General features: G+C 49.1%; 1 protein-coding gene across 1 annotated transcript; it reads left to right on the forward strand.

The window, feature by feature from the left end:
* The first annotated feature begins 1939 nt into the window (after positions 1 to 1939).
* CDK5R2 (cyclin dependent kinase 5 regulatory subunit 2) lies at positions 1940 to 4428 on the forward strand. Its single transcript, XM_015111099.3, has one exon. The coding sequence runs from the start codon at positions 2095 to 2097 to the stop codon at positions 3196 to 3198; it is 1104 nt and encodes a 367-aa protein (XP_014966585.1). The 5' UTR covers positions 1940 to 2094; the 3' UTR covers positions 3199 to 4428.
* Positions 4429 to 20518: the final 16090 nt, after the last annotated feature.

Here is a 20518-nt window from a genome sequence, read left to right on the forward strand (position 1 = left end):
GGTCCTAAATGACCTTAATGATAGGCCTTATGCCAGTGAGGGACTCCTGGGAGTAGAGCTGGAAGGACTCACGTGCCATTTAGATCCACATGCCCAGTGTTTCCACCAGAGCAACTCAGTCTCTACAGGACTTGTCCTTAACTACTGGTGAACTGACTATTCCTAGGTGGCAGATAAAGAGTGACTCAGAACACCTTGTAGGAGGAAGTGGGGCCAATTACAGCAGCTGAAAAGAGGGAATACTTTCCCACAACTATGGAGAGAATGAGAGTTTGGGCAGGTCAGCTTGGGCTGCAAGAAAATAAAGATCAGATCCTAGGGAGCAGAGATACCCCACTGAGAAAGTGCATATTGAGTGCTGAGTTAGGGAGGAGGTACAAGGCTGCATGTGCATGGCGGCAAACAGAAGGGGAATGGAGACAGGCAGACCACAGGCCTCCAGGAGGGTATGAGTGAGCAGGGGCTGTGGAATGGCTGGGAAATGCTGGTACCTCTGGTAGCTAGAACTGCAGCCCATATGGATTCTAGAACAGCCTATCTGCAGTGACACACACACATATATGTGCACAAATCAACCCTGACAGCAGTGGATCCTTGGAGCTATGTTGGTGGTCTGTGAGGAGCATGGAGGTGATTCCGAGGGCAATCTTGAGAATTTACTGAAATACATAGGCAGGGGTTTTTCTCCACATCGAACCCATGTGCACCTACAAGGTCCACTTACTTAAGAAGCCAGAAGACCCTTGTGCTGGGGGAGGCACACAGAGCAGGTTCCAAGAAGGGTGGACATGATCTAACAAGGCAGATAGAATAGGTCCAGAACCAGTTGTGCTCAAGACCTGCAGGTAAGGCCTGAGGAGTCCAAAACCCAGGGCAAAGGGCTGATGGGTACTGAGGAGGGAACAGACAGACCCAGAGAGAAGTGGGCAGGACCCAGCCTAACAGGTTGCTCCTGGGAGTGGGGACAGCTGGGACCTGACCTGCAGGAAGCATTTAATGATGAAACCCACCTCAACCTGGACCCAGGGTTGGGCAGGAGGTTGGTCCAACCTTCTTGGGCTTCCATCCACACAGGAGGCTCTGTTCACTATCCAAAACCGGGTAAACCAAGTGATCCAAGTTCCAGCGTTTCCCCAGGGACCAACCTTATCCATCACCCACCCAAGTGTGAGATCTGTGTATGTTAGTGGAGCTGCACAGGGACCAGAGCCAAGGGTCTGCCCCACAGGCTCAGTGCAGAGAATCAGGACGGCAAGCAGAGGCCTCAGGGGCATATTTGAGACCCTGCTGCTCCCCCTCTCCCCCTCAAGCTGGAACCCCCAAGGAGGCGGGTTGTGACCTGCAAGAAGGCTCTTCCAGGACTCCCAAACAGGCAGGGCAGAAATGTGCCTGCTGCAGCCCCTCTAGCGACCTGGGGGGTAGTGGGCGAGGTGGGGTGGCGAAGAGGAAACAGACCTGACAGTCACATTGGAGGAGCCACTGCAACGCGACCCAGCTGGGACCTGTGCATCCGGTGAGGGCACTCACTACTCACACTGGCCCCCCACACAAATTCAAAGGCAGAGGGAAGGAGGGCTGTTCCCATGGTTTATCTGCTACCGCGACCCAGTGCATCAGAACAAGCTGACCCATGCTCTAGGATCCGGAGGAGGAGGTAGGAGCAGCCACCACCCCTCCTCAACTCTGACCCTGAGGAGACCACTCGAACGACGACCACCGCCTTCCCCTTCCCCGGAACTGGGGGAGGGAAAAGACTCAGGACAGAGGGTGGGGATTGGGGCGGGACTTGAAATTGACATGTGAGAGTCTATTGGTCACGGGAGCTGCCCATCAGGAGTGCAACTCGGGAGCGGATTGGCCGCGTGAGGCGGGGCACAGCGCGGCGAAAAAAGGGGCCCAAGGGGTGGGGCTGACGCTGCAGCTGGCGCAGCTCAGGCTCAGAGCAGCGGAGCCGCCTAGCCGCCACCTTCCCCCGCCTGTCCGCGCGCCCGGGCCGGGGCTAGGCCCCCCACCGCCGGGTCCCCCGGGGCTGCAGTAGCAGCGGCGCCGCCCGCGGCTCCCGCTGGGGCCCGGGCGCCGGCCCCGCTCTGCAGGATGGGCACGGTGTTGTCTCTTTCCCCTGCCTCCTCGGCCAAGGGCCGGAGGCCCGGCGGGCTGCCCGAAGAGAAGAAGAAGGCGCCGCCCGCGGGGGACGAGGCGCTGGGGGGCTACGGGGCGCCGCCAGTGGGCAAGGGCGGCAAAGGCGAGAGCCGACTCAAGCGGCCGTCCGTGCTCATCTCGGCGCTCACCTGGAAGCGCCTGGTGGCCGCGTCCGCCAAGAAGAAGAAAGGCAGCAAGAAGGTGACACCCAAGCCGGCATCCACGGGCCCCGACCCCCTGGTCCAGCAACGCAACCGCGAGAACCTTCTCCGCAAGGGCCGGGATCCCCCCGACGGCGGTGGCACCGCCAAGCCCCTGGCGGTGCCAGTGCCCACCGTGCCCGCGGCTGCCGCCACCTGCGAGCCACCGTCGGGGGGCAGCGCGGCCGCTCAGCCGCCGGGCTCGGGAGGGGGAAAGCCTCCGCCGCCGCCTCCCCCAGCCCCGCAGGCGGCGCCGCCGGTGCCTGGCGGCTCGCCGCGGCGGGTCATCGTGCAGGCATCCACCGGCGAGCTGCTGCGCTGTCTGGGCGACTTCGTGTGCCGACGCTGCTACCGCCTCAAGGAGCTGAGCCCCGGCGAGCTGGTAGGCTGGTTCCGCGGTGTGGACCGCTCGCTGCTGCTGCAGGGCTGGCAAGACCAGGCCTTCATTACGCCCGCCAACCTGGTGTTCGTGTACCTGCTGTGCCGCGAGTCGCTGCGTGGGGACGAGCTGGCGTCGGCCGCCGAGCTGCAGGCCGCCTTCCTCACCTGCCTCTACCTCGCCTACTCCTACATGGGCAACGAGATCTCCTACCCACTCAAGCCCTTCCTCGTGGAGCCCGACAAGGAGCGCTTCTGGCAGCGCTGCCTGCGCCTCATCCAGCGGCTCAGCCCGCAGATGCTGCGGCTCAACGCCGACCCCCACTTCTTCACGCAGGTCTTTCAAGACCTCAAGAACGAGGGCGAGGCCGCCGCCAGCGGCGGGGGCCCACCGAACGGGGGCGCGTCCGCCGCCTCCTCGGCCGCCAGGGACAGCTGCGCGGCCGGAGCCAAGCACTGGACTATGAACCTGGACCGCTAGGGATACCCAGGGGCCGCGCCCATCCCCCGCCCCAGCCCCCGACACACACTCGGACCCCCCGGGACCACCAAGCCACCGCCGCTGTTACCGCCGCTCAGCGCCCCGGCTGGGCGGAGGAGGAGCCGCCCATGCCCCTCAGGGGAAAGTGGAGGCCGGGACACCAGAGGCCGCGGTGTTTGGATTTGCTGGGCGTGAAGTGGGGACGAAAGATGAGCGCGGGAAGGGCACTCCAACCTCACTCTTCCCGTCTGTCTGCGCCCCCATTTCTTCATTTCTGCCCGGGTCTTCCCCTTCCCTTCAGTCCATTCCCCCTCGGTTTTGTCCATTTCCTTGCCTCCTTTTTGTGTCTTCATTTTTCCTCCTGTCTGCATTCCTCTCTCTCTCTGTCCCTCTCTCTCTCCTGTTCCTCTCTTTCTTCCTCCCTCTCCCTGCCTTTCCATTTTCTGTTCCTTGGGCGTGTGTGTCCGCATCTCCATCTTACCCCTTGCTTGACTGTACCCCATGGCCCCCCCGTTTCTCCTCCTGCACCTGTGTCCCCATCTCCTCTTCTTGTTGCTCCTGTCATGTGTCACCATCTTCCCTCCTGTCTGCCTTCTTCCTCCACTTGTGTCAGCTTGCATTTTTTATTCCTGACTGAGTTCCCACACCCCCCTCCCCAGATCAAAGGGAATATTAGTTTTTAATTTGGATCGACTGAGGTGCCAGGAGAAACTGCAGCCCCAGGCACCCAGACAGGACCAGGATGGCCCCTCGCCCCACCCCCACTGCCTCTCCCCACCTTTTCCAACGTGTTGCATGCTGGGAGCTGGGGGGGTGGAGGAAGGGGCTGACGGCTTCTTTCAGGAGGCTGAGGTTTGGAGGCAAAATCAACCTGGGAGACCACCCCGGCCGCGGCGCCTCAGTGGACAGGTGGGAGGAGAAGAAAACTTCTTACCTTGGGGGAGGGACATCCCGCTTCCTTATCCTTAGCTTTTTTGTTTCCCCTCCCCACTGCCCCTTTTAATTTATTTGGTTGTTTGCGGAGGGAGGGGGGAGGGGGGAGGCTGGGCTGGGAACTGTCCGAGGTGCTGAGCTGAGGCGGGACAGGAATCCTCCCGGTAGAGTACCAGGGACGGGGTTGGGCCTGGGGCCGTGTCCAAGGTGCCAATGATGCGGGCCGACAGAGCGGGCCGCACTGTCTGTCTGTCCGTCTGTCCCGGAAAGAACTATAAAGCGCTGGAAGCGCCTGCAGATGGTTTTGCGCCGGTCTTTCTTTGGGCCCCGGGAGGGAGGGAGTGGGAGTGGTAGTGGAACTGTCACGGCCAGGGCAGGAAGGCAAGAGATGGGGCTCTAGTAGGGAAGATCAAGTCCCTGAGAACTTCTCCTCTTCCCCATCCCCACCCCCGCCATCGGCTTCCATTTTACAGAGGGTAAAGAGTAAAGTGAGGTAGCTGAGGGTGAGGCCTGGTGATAAAGCTGAATCCATCCCCCCACTTCCGCCTCCATCTTGTCTGACCTAGCTCCTCATTAGTGCCTGGGCCACTTAGAGACCGAATGACGGGGACAGCGGGAATTGTGCCCTTTCTGTGATGTGACCCATTGAGGCAGAACTAGCTAGTCCTTATTGCTATTTTCCCCTTCCTCCCCATCTCTCCCCACCATATATTGGTCAAGAGCATAGTCGGGCCTACCTAAGTCTGTATTCACCACTCCCAAGTGGGGCCTGTCTGCCACACTTCTCTCCTTATCTCCCAACCACCACGGGGCTGCTTCGACGCTGCCCCGGTCGCACGCCCACTCAGGAGTCTTGGGAGGCCCATCCCTGCTTGAGATTCAGACCTTTGCCCTTTATCCCCAAGAAGGGGCAAACACGGGCAGCTGGGGAGAAGGAAGGCATTCTCCGGTATTGAAACAAGAGGGAAAATGCGCTATTTAGCCTGAGATCCCTGCTCTGTCCCCATTGCCTTCTTAGCCACGTGGCTAAGCGCCCAGTTCACTGTTTCATTGGCCCAAAGAGGCCTGGCTTCAACAGAGTGCCGGCAGCTCCGACCCTAGTCCGGCCATGGCGGAGAAGATTCGGAAAGAACCGGGCGGGACCGGCCAAGACGAGGCCCGGGATCGCTGTCCGTGGTGCTGAAGGGCGCACTCGGGTGGGGTCGGGGCTTGTAGGGGCAGGAAGAGTTGCAGACTCTGCCTCAACTAGATCTTCCGGATAATTTGGGAATAGGGTGTCATCTATTCTGGCGGCGAGTTATAGAAGTCTGGCTCCAGAACCCAAGAATGTCGGTTCCCACTTGCCCTCCCAGGACTACAGGACTCGACTCCCCTGGCCTCAGCCCAGGGCCCTTGTAACCTGCCTGGAGCCGGAAATCCCCAGTCCAGATTTGTGAATCGAGTTCCTGGAGGGAGGGGGAGAGCTGGCGGAAGGGAAGGCGGGAGCAGCCGCCCATTGGCTGGAATTTGGCGCAGTCAGCGCGGTGCCGTCATCTCTCTTGGTTTGGGAGGAGGGAGGGAGGATCACTTGGGTCACCCCGCGGCTGTCGCCATAGTAACCAGACTAAGCGGGCGGGGCAGCCGCTCTACTCTCCCACCTCTGGCTGGGGAAACAATCCTGGTCCACCTTATTTGGAACTAGCTAGTGAGACTAGCTATTTGATTAGAATTTCTGAATTAGAGGAGCCTAAAGGGGATGGGAAAGAGAGCAGAGACCCTACACAGACGCCCCCCTCAACCTCCAACAAACATCATGCGTTTGGATACTGCCCCTGAACCCTTAGCCACAGCACCCACCCTTTGCTGCACACACACTCCCCTCCAGGAACTTGTGATCTGGCACTTGGAGACATAGAATGAGAAAAAAGCCACAGTGAGTAACATGCAGTTAAATCTCACTTTTGACATGCCCCAAGGCATGAGACACTGCCATAATCCGATTAGGAGGGGAGGGACTGGAGAAGGATCAACGCGAATACATGGAAGAATTAGCCTCCTGGGTCAGACTTGTCAGAGTCCTGTTTTCTCAGGGATTAAGTGGGAGAAGTCGTAAGGAGAAGGACCCCTTCTTCTGAGAAGGCAAGGGGTGGAGGGAGTAAGTGCAGAAACAGAATAAGGTACCTTCTTTCCTGAACTGGAGTTAACCTGGGGAAAGCGAGTCCAAGCTGCTGATAAGGTGGTGAAGGGGGACCAGAGTTTTAGAAACCAGAAGCAAAGAGGGGTGGACTAAGGAAAGATGGAGGTGGAGGAAAGGAGACAGAAACCCAGCTGGAGCAATGACTCAGCACTTCCCCTAGGCAAAGGGCTGGAGTGACTCTCCCAGCACAGGGGCAGCTGTGAGGGCAGGAAAGCAAATGAACAGACAGAAGGGATAATTCACCCCTTCACCCGACACATGTTGATACATACATTGACGCATAACCAAAGGCACACATTTTAACCCACAAGTGGAGACAAATGCATTTATACTGGTGAATCATAACATATACACACCTCCACTCCTTTCCTCCCTGTCCCCCTTCCTGGAACAGAGGACTTTCTGTTTTGGAGCCATGCTCCCCTGTCCCTGGAATACCTTGCTACTTATTAGAAAAGCAGAAATGCAAAAAATCACAGACATGTAGGGAAGTTGTCATGGTAACTGCTTTGCTTGCCAGGAGGGGTGCCCAGCAACCAGAGCATCTAACAGTATTCAAAAGGACATTCTGTGGTCTCCACTTACTGGGATCCACCCCAGGCAACCAGATGGGCACCTTTGGAAGATGTCTGCAACAGAGGCTGCTGAAGAAGCCCCTCCAGTCACATCATCATGATCAGGGACAGCTGGAAGCCAGGTGTATGGGCCTGATCTTCTTTAGGTACCCCACTTTAAGTAGCACTTCTGGCCTCTTTAAATATAGGCATTTGCTGTGAGGGGCTTCAAGACAGCAGGTTTAACACTTTGAAGACCTTTATTTAAGAGCATGACCTGGCTGGGAGTGGTGGTTCACGCCTGTAATCCCAGCATTTTGGGAGGCCAAGGCGGGTGAATCACTTGAAGCCAGGAGTTTGGGACTAGACTGGCCAACATGGTGAAACCCTGTCTCTACTAAAAATACAAAAATCAGCCGGCTGTGGTGTTGTGTGCCTGTACTACCAGCTACTCGGGACTTGGGAGGTTGAGGCAGGAGAGTCTCTTAAACCCGAGAGGTGGAGGTTGTGGTGAGCTGGGATCATGCCACTGCACTCCAGCCTGAGAAACAGAGTGAGACCCTGTCAAAAAAAAAAAAAAAGTATGACCTTCCCTCTCAGCATCTTGCCACAAACCCTACAAAGAAGGTCATATCTACACACTCAGGATAGGAGTGTAGATGAGGGGTAGAAAAGTTGCTTAGTTGGCCGGGCGTGGTGGCTCACCCCTGTAATCCCAGCACTTTGGTATGCCAAGGTGGGCAGATCACTTGAAGTCAGGAGTTCGAGACCAGCTTGGCCAACATGGTAAAACCCTATCACTACTAAAAATATGAAAATTAGCCAGGTGTGGTGGCGCATGCCTGTAATCCCAGCTACTTGGGAGGCTGAGGCAGGAGAATCACTTGAACCTGGGAGGCGGAGGTCACAGTGAGCCAAGATCACGCCACTGCACTCCAGCCTGGGCAACAGAGCAAGACTCAATCTCAAAACAATAAATAAATAAATGCAAAAAAATAATAATAATTAGCTAAGCATGGTGGCACACAACTGTAGTCTTAACTACTTGGGAGGCTGAGGTGGGAGGATCACTTGAGCCCAGGAATTTGAGGCTGTAGTTAGCTATGATCACACAACTGCACTCCAAGCTTGGTGACTGAGTGAGACCCTAACTCCAAAAAAGGAAACAAAACACCTGGAGAAAATATGGATTATTTATTGTTATTATTATTATATTGCATCTTGGCGTGGGTGGAGAATGTCTTTTTAGCAGTAAAAAGACCTTAAAGGAACAGATTGATTCATCTGAGACTCCATTTAGCTTTTGAATGTCAGAGACATAGAGAAGAAAAAAGAAAAAAGTTCATCACAGCCGGGCGCGGTGGCTCAAGCCTGTAATCCCAGCACTTTGGGAGGCTGAGACGGGCGGATCACGAGGTCAGGAGATCGAGACCATCCTGGCTAACACGGTGAAACCCCGTCTCTACTAAAAAATACAAAAAACTAGCCAGGCGAGGTGGCGGGCGTCTGTAGTCCCAGCTACTTGGGAGGCTGAGGCAGGAGAATGGCGTGAACCCGGGAGGCGGAGCTTGCAGTGAGCCGAGATCCGGCCACTGCACTACAGCCTGGGCAACAGAGCAAGACTCTATCTCAAAAAAAAAAAAAAAAAAGTTCATCACATAACCCAATTTATTTTCTTCATAACATTTGTTCCCACCCGATAATTTTTTTGTTACTGACTTATTTTGTATCCTTTCAATAAAAATAAGGTTGAAACACCAGTGACAAATGGAGAGAATGTATTTGCAACACAATATATTTTTCAATAGAAAAATAGCTAAAACTGGAAACAGCCAATTCATAAAAGGAAATGTAAGCAGGCTGAGTGTGGTGGCTCAAATCCCAGCACTTTGAGAGGCCAAGGTAGGCAGATCAAAAGGTCAGGAGTTCAAGACCAGCCTGACCAATATAGTGAAACCCTGTCTTTACTAAAAATATAAAAAATTGGCTGGGCTTCGTGGAGTGTGCCTGTAATCCCAGATACTTGGGAGGCTGAGGCAGGAGAACTGCTTGAATCTGGGAGGCTGAGGTAGCAGTGAGCTGAGATTGTGCCACTGCACTCCAGCCTGGGTAACAGAGCAAGACTCCGTCTTGGGAAAAAAAAAAAAAAAAAGAAAAGAAAGAAATGTAAGCAAATGATAAACAAATAAAAAGATACTTACCTTTACTATTGGCAAAGAAATTCAAGTGAAAACAGCAATGAGATATTACATCTCCATCTCTTACACTGATACAGATTATCAAAATGGAAAATTCCAACCATAGGGAAAGCATGGGAAAATGAACATGTTAGTTCAGTCTTTTGGGGAGATTGTCTGGATCAAAATGTGAAAGGCAGCATGCTCTTTGATCTAGCTACCACATTTCCAAAAATTTGCCCAAAGGAGATAAGTGGGAAAAGATCTGATGCATAGATGCCTATCATACTTTTGTTTATCATAATGAAAAATTGGATACAACCTGAATGAACATTAGAAGGAGATTAAGTAAATTGTGGTAAGTTGATATTCACTGGGATATTATGGACCATTAAAAATTGTACATCAGGCCAGGCGTGGTGGCTCACACCTGTAATCCCAGCACTTTGGGAGGCCAAGGCGGGCGGATCACGAGGTCAGGAGATCAAGGTCATCCTGGCCAACATGGTGAAACCCCGTCTCTACTAAAATACAAAAAATTAGCCGGGCATGGGGGTGCGCCCCTGTAGTCCCAGCTACTCGGGAGGCTGAGGCAGAGGAATCGCTTGAACCTGGAAAGTAGAGGTTGCAGTGAGCCAAGATCGCGCCATTGCACTCCAGCCTGGCCACAAAGCAAGACTCCGTCTCAAAAAAAAAAAAAAAAGAAGAAATTTGTACATCAGTCTGGGCACAGTGGCTCACGCCTGCAATCCCAGCACTTTGTGAGGCCAAGGTAGGTGTATCACCTGAGCTCAGGAGTTTCCTCTTTCTACTAAAAATACAAAAATTAGTTGAGCGTGGTGGCTGTGCCTGTAGTCCCAGCTACTGGGGGGCCGAGGCAGGAGGATCGCTTGAGCCCGGGGAAGTGAAGGTTGCAGTGAGCTAAGATCGAGCCATTACACTCCAGCCTGGGCAGCAGAGTGAGACTCTGTTTCAAAAAAAAAATTGTACATCAATATATATTTATTGACATGAAAAAATGGCACGATGAAGTGGAAATAGGAGATTGAAAACATTGTCATGTCATCCCATTTCTGAGAGAGATTTAAACAGCTGTCTCCTTCTTGTCACTTAGATCTTGACTTAATAGCCTCCTCCTTCTCATCATCTCCTGAATTCATCTCAGTCTGTCCCACAGTTACCCTCAATCACATGCCCCTAATTTATTTTCTTCATAGCATTTATCTTCCTGAAAATATATTATTATGACCTAAAAAAGAAGAAAATTATAAGGAAAGAAAGAAAAAGAGAAAAATAGAGAGGGAGGGAGAGAGAGAGATAGAGAAAAGGAAGAGATAAAGAGAAAGAGAGAAGGAAGGAGGAACAGAAAAAAAGTGATGCTGGACAGTGTCTGGAAAAGGAGAAACACATTTCTGCAGCCATGTCCTGCACTCCCCTATCACACATCTCCAAAGCCCCTTTGCTCCTTCCCCCAACCTCAAGCTGCTTCCAAATCCCTAGGGTTTAACAATGTCCCTTGCTGGATAAAGGGAGTTAAGCACCTATCCAGCCTGGCAGCCACGTCTATTACACAAAAAGCACATATAAGGTGCATGTCCACACACAGAGCATGGACACACATATGTGCACACTCTTACAAGGATCCATCCAAGAGCATTTAAAAAACACTTCTCTATCTTTTTCGTAAGTGCCATAGAAAATCCACTGTCCTTTATTCAAATAATAAAGCTAGGGGAAATTTTTCTCTTCACATTAACTTGTTCATATCTTTGAATAACGAGAATTAGCACAGTGCCTGGCATGTAGTAGGCTCTTGATAAATAAGAGCTGATGTTTATTCAGGTAATAGCCATTTTTTGTTACGATAAATGTTATGATAAGCATTTGTGTGTCAGGTCTTTGCCCATTTATCTCCTTAGAACAAAGAATAAATGGACTAAAAAGGGTGACAGTCTGCATGTTTACCTTTGGTTGCCAATAAGCGTGCCACCAAATATACATTTTTAGAACACAACTATGGTAACTAACTTCTCCTAAGATGTTTTATCCTTTCTTTTCTTTTTTTCTTTTCTTTTTTTCTTTTTTTTTTTTTTTGAGACCAAGTCTTGCTCTGTCACCCAGGCTGGAGTGCAATGGTGTGATCTTGACTCACGGCAACCTCCACCTCCTGGGTTCAAGCAATTCTCCCTGCTTCAGCCTCCCAAGTAGCTGGGATTACAGGTTCCTGCCACCTGTAATGTCCCTCTAATTTTTGTATTTTTAGTAGAGATGGGATTTTACCATGTTGGCCAGGCTGGTCTCGAACTCCTGACCTCAGGTGATCCGCCCGCCTCTGCCTCCCAAAGTGCTGGGATTACAGGCGTGAGCCACCTTTCTTGGCCTCTCTTCTCTTTTCAATTGTTCTTGATTTATACTAGGTTTCTGGTTGACTTTACTTTGCATTTTAAAACACTTTGAATTTTATTATGGTGCTTTTATAGTGTCTTTATTTCATTCTTTAATCTATTCTGGAATTCAACTTTATATGTGGTGAGAGGTAGAGATATAATTATTTTCCCCAGATGACTACTAAGTTGTGCCAATCTTTGAACAGTCTTCCTTTACCCCCAGTAAATACCATCTTATTATTTATGAAATTCCCACACATATGAATCTATTTCAAGGCTCTACTCTGTTTCACTGGTCTACTTAACTATTGCTGTACCAAACCACACCTTTAATAACTAGTTTTGCAGTATTATTCTTTTGCTAAAATTGTCTTTTTTTTTTTTTAAGATGGAGTCTCACTTTGTCACCCAGGCTGGAGTGCAGTGATACAATCTTGGCTCACTGCAACTTCCGCCTCCTGGGTACAAGTGATTGTCCTGCCTCAGCCTCCGAGTACTGGAACTACAGGCATGCACCACTGTGCCTAGTTAATTTTTGTATTTTTAGTAAAGACGGGGTTTCACTATGTTGGTCAGGCTGGTCTCGAACTCCTGACCTCAAGTGATCCACCCGCCTCAGCCTCCCGAATGCTGGGATTACAGGCATGAGCCACAATACCCCGTCATGTCTTTCTATTCTTAATCATAGTACAGAAGAACTTGAGAACCAAGCCTGTCAAGTTCCATAAAATCCCTCTGTGACTTGAACTGGGACTGCATCACTTTTATAGATTAATTTGGAGATTTGGCAATTTTGCAATATTGAGTCATTCCATCCAGGAACATGTTCAGCCTCTTCATTTACTCAGGTCTTCTTTTTTGTTCCTTAGTGAATATTTATAGTTTTCTTTATTTAGATGTTTCTCATGTTTTCATTAGGTTGATGTGGGAGCACATTTGTATTGCTGTTGTAAGCCTGTAATTCCCAATTCCTTTTCTTCTTTTCACAGGGTTATAGGGGAGCCATATATATATATATGTATATTTTGTTGTTGTTGTTGTTGTTGTTGTTTGGTGTGTTGATCTTATTATACCTTACTGGAATTTCATTAGTTCTAATTGTGTCCTAGTTGAATCTCTTGGGTTTTATAGGTAGGCAGTCATACCATCTACAAACAAGGACATTTTAATATCTTCCTTCTCAATATTTACACACAGTGTGTATCTTTTCCTGTCTTATTGCATTGTCTAGGCTCTCCAGTACAATGTTCAGTGGTAGTGGTGATGACAATATTAAAAGGGATAAAAAAGACATCCTTCCTTTTCCCTAACTTTTATAAGAATGCTTCTCATATTTTACCAATGGCTTTTTAAATTAGTCTTTTAAATTTGAATATCTTCTTTTATGTACGTTGTGATAAAGTGAGTCATGTAAAATCATTTTCTGGAAGTTTATACAATTTTAATCAAAATAATTATTCAAATTACCTGTCCTGTATAGATACAGCACCAACTGAATCGTGCTAGACTACATGGCCCTGGGCGTTTGCAATTTGGGAATATAGGAGGGGGGTGGCGGAATGTTCCCCTGGGGATCCTTTCTCCTCCGTGACATTTGAAGTTAGCGTGATATGAGGCACAGAACAAAATACTATGAGTCAGAGGTTTGAGTCTCTCCTCTACCATATATTAGCTACTAATCTAAGACAGTGATTCAACCTCTTTGAATTTCAGTTTTCTTGTCTATCAGATCGGAACAAAGATCTTGGGTTAGTGTCTATCAGGTGCCTACGATAGGAATGACATATTACTGTTGTTAGGGTAGCAACTATTGCTATACTAGTCAGCACTATTAATAACTATTAACAGGGACTAAATAATGACCAGGACAGAGACAGAGTCCAGAATGGGGCCCTGGGGTGCTCTAACCATCTTTGCTGGTCCCTGAGGTAGTGGGGAGCCCTGAAGGCCTGGGCCTCCCATGAGCTATCCTGTGACCTGGATGACTGTGTTTACTCCTTGCTGCCAAGCCTTGGTCCCGGTGTGACCCACTTGCCTCTCTCTGGAATGCCAGCCAGGGGACTTGCTTCTGCTGTCAGTATGTAGATACTTTTGCCAGCCTGGCCTAGCATAGGAGCATTCTTGAGTCTAGGTCTTTGGGCCAGCAGGCCAGGCCCCTTTTGGAACTCCCCACTCCAGGGATCCCCCCAGGCTGGTTGGAACCAACAGGGAAGAACAGCTGAGTCTTTCCTTCACAATTCACCCGCTGATCAGGGATGAGAGGAGATGCATCTCGGGAGACTAGGCCCTAAGAATGGCATGCACACACGTTGCTAATGCCTGCACTAAAGTCCATGCATCAGGGTGTAGTAGAACTATCCTGAGATTTGCAGCAAATCTGGACCCTGCTATTTCCTCACTGTGGGATCTTGGGACTTTGTTTTCCTCGTCTGTTATATAGGAATCATGATCATCTTCCCACTATATCTATATCTATATCTATATCTATATCTATATCTATATCTATATCTGTATATCTATATCTATCTATATCTGTCTATCTCTCTCTATATATATATTTATATATATATTTATATATTTTGAGATGGAGTCTTGCTCTGTTGTCCAGGCTGGAGTGTAGTGGAATGATCTGGGCTCACTGCATCCTCTACCTCGTGGGTTCAAGTGATTCCCCTGCCTCAGCCTCCCAAGTAACTGGGATTACAGGCATCCGCCACCATGCCCAGCTAATTTTTATATTTTTAGTAGAGACAGGGTCTTGCCATGTTGGCCAGGCTAGTCCCGAACTTCTGACCTCAGTTATCTGCCCACCTTGGCCTCCCAAAGTGCTGGGATTACAGGCATGAACCATGTGCCTGGCCTTTTCCCACTATTAATGAAACTGCTGCAAGTATCATTTGAAATTGTGTCTATGATGTGATCTGTAAGTTGTAAAGCATAGAATAAATACAAGGTGGTCCTGTGTCTGGCCCTCATGTTCATGGTCATAAACGTGGCCGTTGCACAAATGTGTGTGCAAGATGCCCTAGAACTGTGTGTCAAAAGTAGAAAACCGGCCGGGCGCGGTGGCTCAAGCCTGTAATCCCAGCACTTTGGGAGGCCAAGACGGGCGGATCAAGAGGTCAGGAGATCGAGACCATCCTGGCTAACATGGTGAAACCCCGTCTCTACTAAAAAATACAAAAAACTAGCCGGGCGAGGTGGCGGGCGCCTGTAGTCCCAGCTACTCAGGAGGCTGAGGCAGGAGAATGGCGTAAACCCAGGAGGCGGAGCTTGCAGTGAGCTGAGATCCGGCTACTGCACTCCAGCCTGGGCGACAGAGCAAGACTCCGTCTCAAAACAAAAACAAAACAAAACAAAAAAAGTAGAAAACCAAGCGGAAATTTTGGGGGATTGGGAAGGTGATCATAGGAAAGGAGGCTTAACCCAAGAGGTTATCACTGGAGCCTGGGATCTTTCATCACTTTTCCCATCCATCTCCCCATCTCATGTTGCTCCAGATCTCTCCATGCTGCAGGATAAAAATGGACAGTGCTGCCTGAAGCCTCCCTGACAACCTCCCACTGTGTTGCTAAGCAACTTGACCTCCTCTGCCGAAAAAGGAACCTAATGCTCAAAGTCTGGCCTTCTGGCCTCCTTTAGTTACTTCCTTCTCCTCTGACCTCAGGGAAGGAAGGAATCTCAAGGAAAGAGCATCTCTGCCTCATGGAGGGAGAACTGGGTATAGAATTGGAGGATTAGACTGGTGGGAAATGGGATGAACTTGCAAGGCAGGTCTTTGCTTCTGGGCTAATTAGCGTGGGGGCATGACAGTTATAGAGCAGCTCTCTGTGCTGGACTCTGTAGGCACAGGCTCTGTCCTTGTGGCAAACCAATAAAGCAGGTATGATCAGTGTTTCCATTTTATGAGTTCACTGAGCCTCACGGAGAGTAAGCAGCCTTCTCAGTCTCACAGGGAATAGGCAGAGGATGAGTCTGAAACCACGCCCATCTGGGTTCCTTCTACTCCACCTTGCTGTTTGAGATATTTGCAAGGGTCACGGTAGAACACGAGACTTCTAAAATGCATTTCTCACTTTGCTATTTGTCTGGAACCCCTGGTGAATGCTGGAATAGAGTACCTGGCTTGAGGTTGAGCTGAGGTTTGGGCATATAGTTCTGCTACTTTCTTGGCCTCTCAGAATCTCAGAATCTGCTCATTCTTCTAGTAGTGAAGATCGGTGAATAAGGGGTGGGAATAGAGTGAAAACTGGGCTGCTAGAGTTTGAAAGGCATATTTACCCTTGGCAGCTCTGTGATCCCATGCAACTTTTTTGACATTTTGTGCCTCAGTTTTCCTCATTTATAGAATGGAAATAACACTAGAGCCAACTCCAGAGGGCTGTAAGAATTAAATGAATGTAAAGCTCTTGAACCTGGCACATAAAGGTTCAATAAGTACCCACACTTATTATTATCACTTCTAGGAGGCTTTAGCATATAAACCTCTTTCACATCCTTAGTGGTTAAGAGAATTCACTGCCACTGAAATCAAACTAGGTCCACATCCTGCACTGCTCTTTCTCACTGCGTGACTTTAGACAAGTTTCTTAATCCCTCTGTGGCTCAGTTTTCTAATCTATAAAATGAAGAAAATAATGATGTGTACTTCAGGGTATTATTGTAAAGATCAAATGTAATATGGGTATTAGTTATGGTAATGTTAGTTGCTATAACAAGAAAACTTCCCACTTCCAAATTTCATGTAATAGTCTACACAAGAATCATGGGAAGTAAGCATTACTATTATCTTCATTTTAGAGGAGAAAATTAAGTGTCAGAATGGTGTAGACATATTCGTAAAGTCACATAGCTAGTAGCTAGCTGAGATCTTATAATTTGAAATTCAATACATTCTTTTGTTACTTCATAAGGAAATGGAGGATGTTCTGAGAACAGGAGGCCAACCCATGTGTTAGTGGTTGCGGAGCCATAGCCAGTCAAGAGGCTTGTTCTTGGTGAAGTTCACCATGTGGGCCCAGGACAAGGAGTGGGCTGCCGTGGAAAAGTAAGCCCAGATTCCTTTCCAGGGCATGTGGAGGGCATCTGATGGGGATGAGAGGGAGAGGAGGCAGGTGCTTGCTTTGTTTTGAATTGTTTTGTCTGCTTGTTTAATAATAGAAAGCACTGATATGTGTAGCAAGGTACTTAAATCATTATGTAATCTTTATAGCAACTCTATGAGGTAGGTTTAATGGATATTATAATTTTACAGATGAGGTAATTGAAGCACAAAGAAGTAACTTGAATAACGTTACATAGCTTGCAAGTAACAGAGCTTTCAAACCTTGGAAGTCCAGCCCAAAGCCCCAAACCACTAAGCTATGTTGCCTTTTGTTTTCAAAGAAGTGTATGCTAGGAAAGAAACAGCAAACAGGATCCAGAGGGAGAGAATTCTCAGAAAGAGAAAAAGTCAACTGGGGCCAGGTGCAGTGGCTCATGCCTGTAATGCCAGCACTTTGGGAGGCCAAGGTGGGAGGATCACTTGAAGTCAGGAGTTCAAGACAAGCCTGGCCAACATGGTGAAAACCCATCTCTACTAAAAATACAAAAATTAACCGGGCATGGTGGTGGGTGCCTGTAATCCCAGCTACGTGGGAGGCTGAGGCAGGAGAATCACTTGAACCCAGGAGGTGGAGGTTGCAGTGAGCCAAGATTGCACCACAGCACTAGCCTGGACAACAGAGCAAGGCTCTGTCTCAAAAAAAAAAAAAAAATTATCCAGCCACAGTGTCTCATGCCTGTAATCCAAGCACTTTGGGAGGCCAAGGTGGGAGAATCATTTGCGGCCAGGAGTTTGAGACCAGCCTGGGCAACACAGTGAGACCCCTATCTCTACAAAAGCAGAATAAGATTAAAACAAGCTGGGCATGATGGTACATGCTTATAGTCTCAGCTACTTGGGAGGCTGAGATGGGAAGATCTCTTGAGCCCAGGAGTTCAAGGCTGCAGTGAGCTATGATCATGTCACTGGCCTCCAGCCTGGGCAACAGCGTGAGATTCTATCTCTAAACAAAGAAAAGAAAAGAAATAAGAAACATCAGTCAATGGGACATTGAACCATTCACCTCTAGACATGACATGCGTCATCCTAAGATGGAGAAGTGTCATAGAGAAATCCTGCTGACCAAACCAAAGTAGGAAATACCATTCAGGTCAATATATAATCAGAGCCCCACTCCACCTCAGAGTACAGTGATCTTCTCCAAGCCTGTAGCGCCTCAGTTAGGAAAGTGAAAGCCTGCAAAAGGCATTGGGGCAACAAAAGAGTCTCTATTTCTTATCAGGGACAAAATGTACTTTCTTATCAAACAGAGGCCTAACCAAGGACACTCATAAGGCAAGCTGTCAGTTTGTCCTTTATAACCAATTGTAGGTGGTGTGCATCTGTACTGGGTAAGAAGCAGGTCATGTTTACATGAGGAAGAAGCTGTCCAGGAAGGCCAGCAAGAAGAGATCTAGTGGGGTGGTAAGGATTTCAGTTGTCAGGTCATGGGCTGGCCCAGCCATTTCATTTCTCCAAGCCTTGGTTCCCTCATTTGAAAATAGAGGTTACCATCCCCATCTGGCAAGGTTGTAGCCAGGTCAAAGGAAACACCACCTGTAAAGCATTAGCATAGGGTGGAGCCTGGCAGAGTCATGTTCAGTGAGTGGTAAAGCATACTTTTATCATCAGCAGATTCACTTGACATGGATTATAAATAGCTCAAGAAACAAGTTCATTTTGGTGCATTTCAAAGACACATTAGAGGAAAGGTGAAGGCCAGAAGAGCAGAAGGCTCTGAGAAAAGTGCATCACAGTGGCCCATTACGATGCCTGTCTATGGTCACATGAGCTGTCGTATGAGAGAGTGCTCTGTGAGCCTCAGTGCCTTCAGTGGCATCATTGCACTGTGACTGTGCAGGTCCCAAACAGTTTGGACATGAATGTCCTCAAGCTGCATGTTAGCAGGGCTTCTAATTCCATCTGCAAGGGATAAAGCGTGGAGCTTAGTCGCACAGAGTGCCTGTTACTGGAGGAGATATGGGTCTGTGTCATCCTGCATGGGAAAGATTCTAAAAACAAAGTGATCAGTGACTGCTCAGGAGTGTGGAAAGGTCACCGGGAGCAGTGGGAAAGGGTCTGGCAGAGGAATAAGAAGATACAGGTCTTACAACAAGCCCTGAGACTTCAACCAAGTCATTTAACATCTGGGGCCTTGGTTTATTTATCCTCCCAGCAGATAAAGCAATACTTGCCCTGTCTTCCTAATCTTGAAGAGGTCAATCAAATGATGGGTGTGAAAGCATTTTGTAAACTGTAGTGCAAGCATACGGCAGAGGAGTGAACCATACTTTCACTAGCGACTTGAACGAGGTGATAGAGAAAAGGCTCAGAACTTCAGAAAATGCAAGAGGGGCTTGACCCTGGATTGGGAGAGGAAAGCAATGGTGGGATCAATACCTTGGAGGGCCAAGGACCATGGGGTTAAGAGTCCATGAAAACAGGCCTGGATCATCAGGAAGCTGAGTGTGGTAAGAGTATGACTTCTTCAGGGATTGGGTGGAGTACAGTCCTGCCAAGACCACAGTAACTCAGAGCTTGGAGACATCACAGAGGCAGGGGCTCCCAGAGCTGAGATAATCTGGAGAAGAGGATTCCCATCTACTGTATTCTGAGGCTGGGTTCGACCTTGTAGGTCATCTTTGATAGACGTTTTCCAGCTCTTTCTTTCTTTCTTTTTTTTTTTTTTTTGAACAGAGAGAACCTAGGTGACCCTTAAAGTTCCACAGAGCAGAGTTTGCAAATCTCTGGTTCAGCCTTATTATTTTAATGAGATGAGAATGGAACCCCAGAAAAGAGAAGTGATTATCTGAAGGTCACACAGCAGGTTCGTTACCAAGCTGCAAATGGAACTCAGAATTTCTGGTTCCCAGTTCTATATCTTAGCCTCCCAAACTGGCTATGTGGACAGGAAAGAACAGAGGCATGGGGTGAGCTTTAAGGATGCAATTTCATAGGTAAGAAGATCCCTTAATCTAACAATATCTCAGCCAGCCAGCTGCCCAACAATGACTAAAATCCCCCCTTTATTGACTCCTTCACAGGATTCCAAGAGTCTCAAGGTTAGAGAGGTCGCCTAGTCCACCTCCCTTCTCTGCTTCTCACAGAAGGGTCTGCTAAACACTCTGGTGACAGTGAACTCACCCAACGTGTTCCACGGCAGAGGCTCTTCATTAGATCACGAGACATCTGTTTTCCTGGAGCTTCCAACCACGTGTCCCAGTACTGCCCTTAGTCACATGCATCCAGTCCTTTCTCTCAGGACAGGGTTTTGAATAAATGATGACAGCTCCCATCCCCCTTTCTCCCAGTTGACTTTCCAGATACATCTCACATTGTTGTTGGCTTTCCACCGTTTTTCCTCTTCACTTCCTGGGTCTACTACACTGTGTGTCCTCCACTTGGTCTCCTCCTGAAAACAACACTGTGCACAATGTTCCTGGCGGCAGACTTACGAAACCAAGTGGACCACTTCCTTCATCTTAGGTGTCGTAGCTCCATCAATTCATCCTCAGATTACAGTGATTTTTCTGCACTTCACCCTACAGGTTCCCATTTAGCGTTGCATTGGCTAGGACATTACTCATTTACACACAGGCTCTGCTGAGCCCCACCTTTGCCAAGACTCTGACTTCTGTTGTTTCATTTAAAGGTGTAAGACCAGGGCCTCACAGTCCTTCCTAAGGAATTTTACTTTGTGGCTGGACACAGTGGCTCACACCTGTAATTCCAGCACTTTGGGAGGCCAAGGCAGGTGGATGACTTGAGGTCAGGAGTTCGAGACCAGCCTGGCCAACATGACAAAACCCCTTCTGTACTAAAAATACAAAAATTAGCTGAGTGTGGTGGCAAGCGCCTATAATCCCAGTTTCTCGGGAGGCTGAGGCAGGAGAATCGCTTGAGACCAGGAGGCAGAGGTTGCAGTGAGCCGAGATCACTGCACTCCAGCCTGGGCAACAGAGTGAGACTCCATCTCAAAAAAACAAAAGTAGCAACAACAACAACAACAA

Source organism: Macaca mulatta, chromosome 12, assembly GCF_049350105.2.
Source record: "Macaca mulatta isolate MMU2019108-1 chromosome 12, T2T-MMU8v2.0, whole genome shotgun sequence".
Taxonomy (NCBI): Eukaryota; Metazoa; Chordata; class Mammalia; order Primates; family Cercopithecidae; genus Macaca; species Macaca mulatta.

What these genes read in the sequence shown, in the direction of transcription:
- CDK5R2 (XM_015111099.3), top strand. Translation starts at nt 2,095, where the DNA reads ATGGGCACGGTGTTGTCTCTTTCCCCTGCCTCCTCGGCCAAGGGCCGG.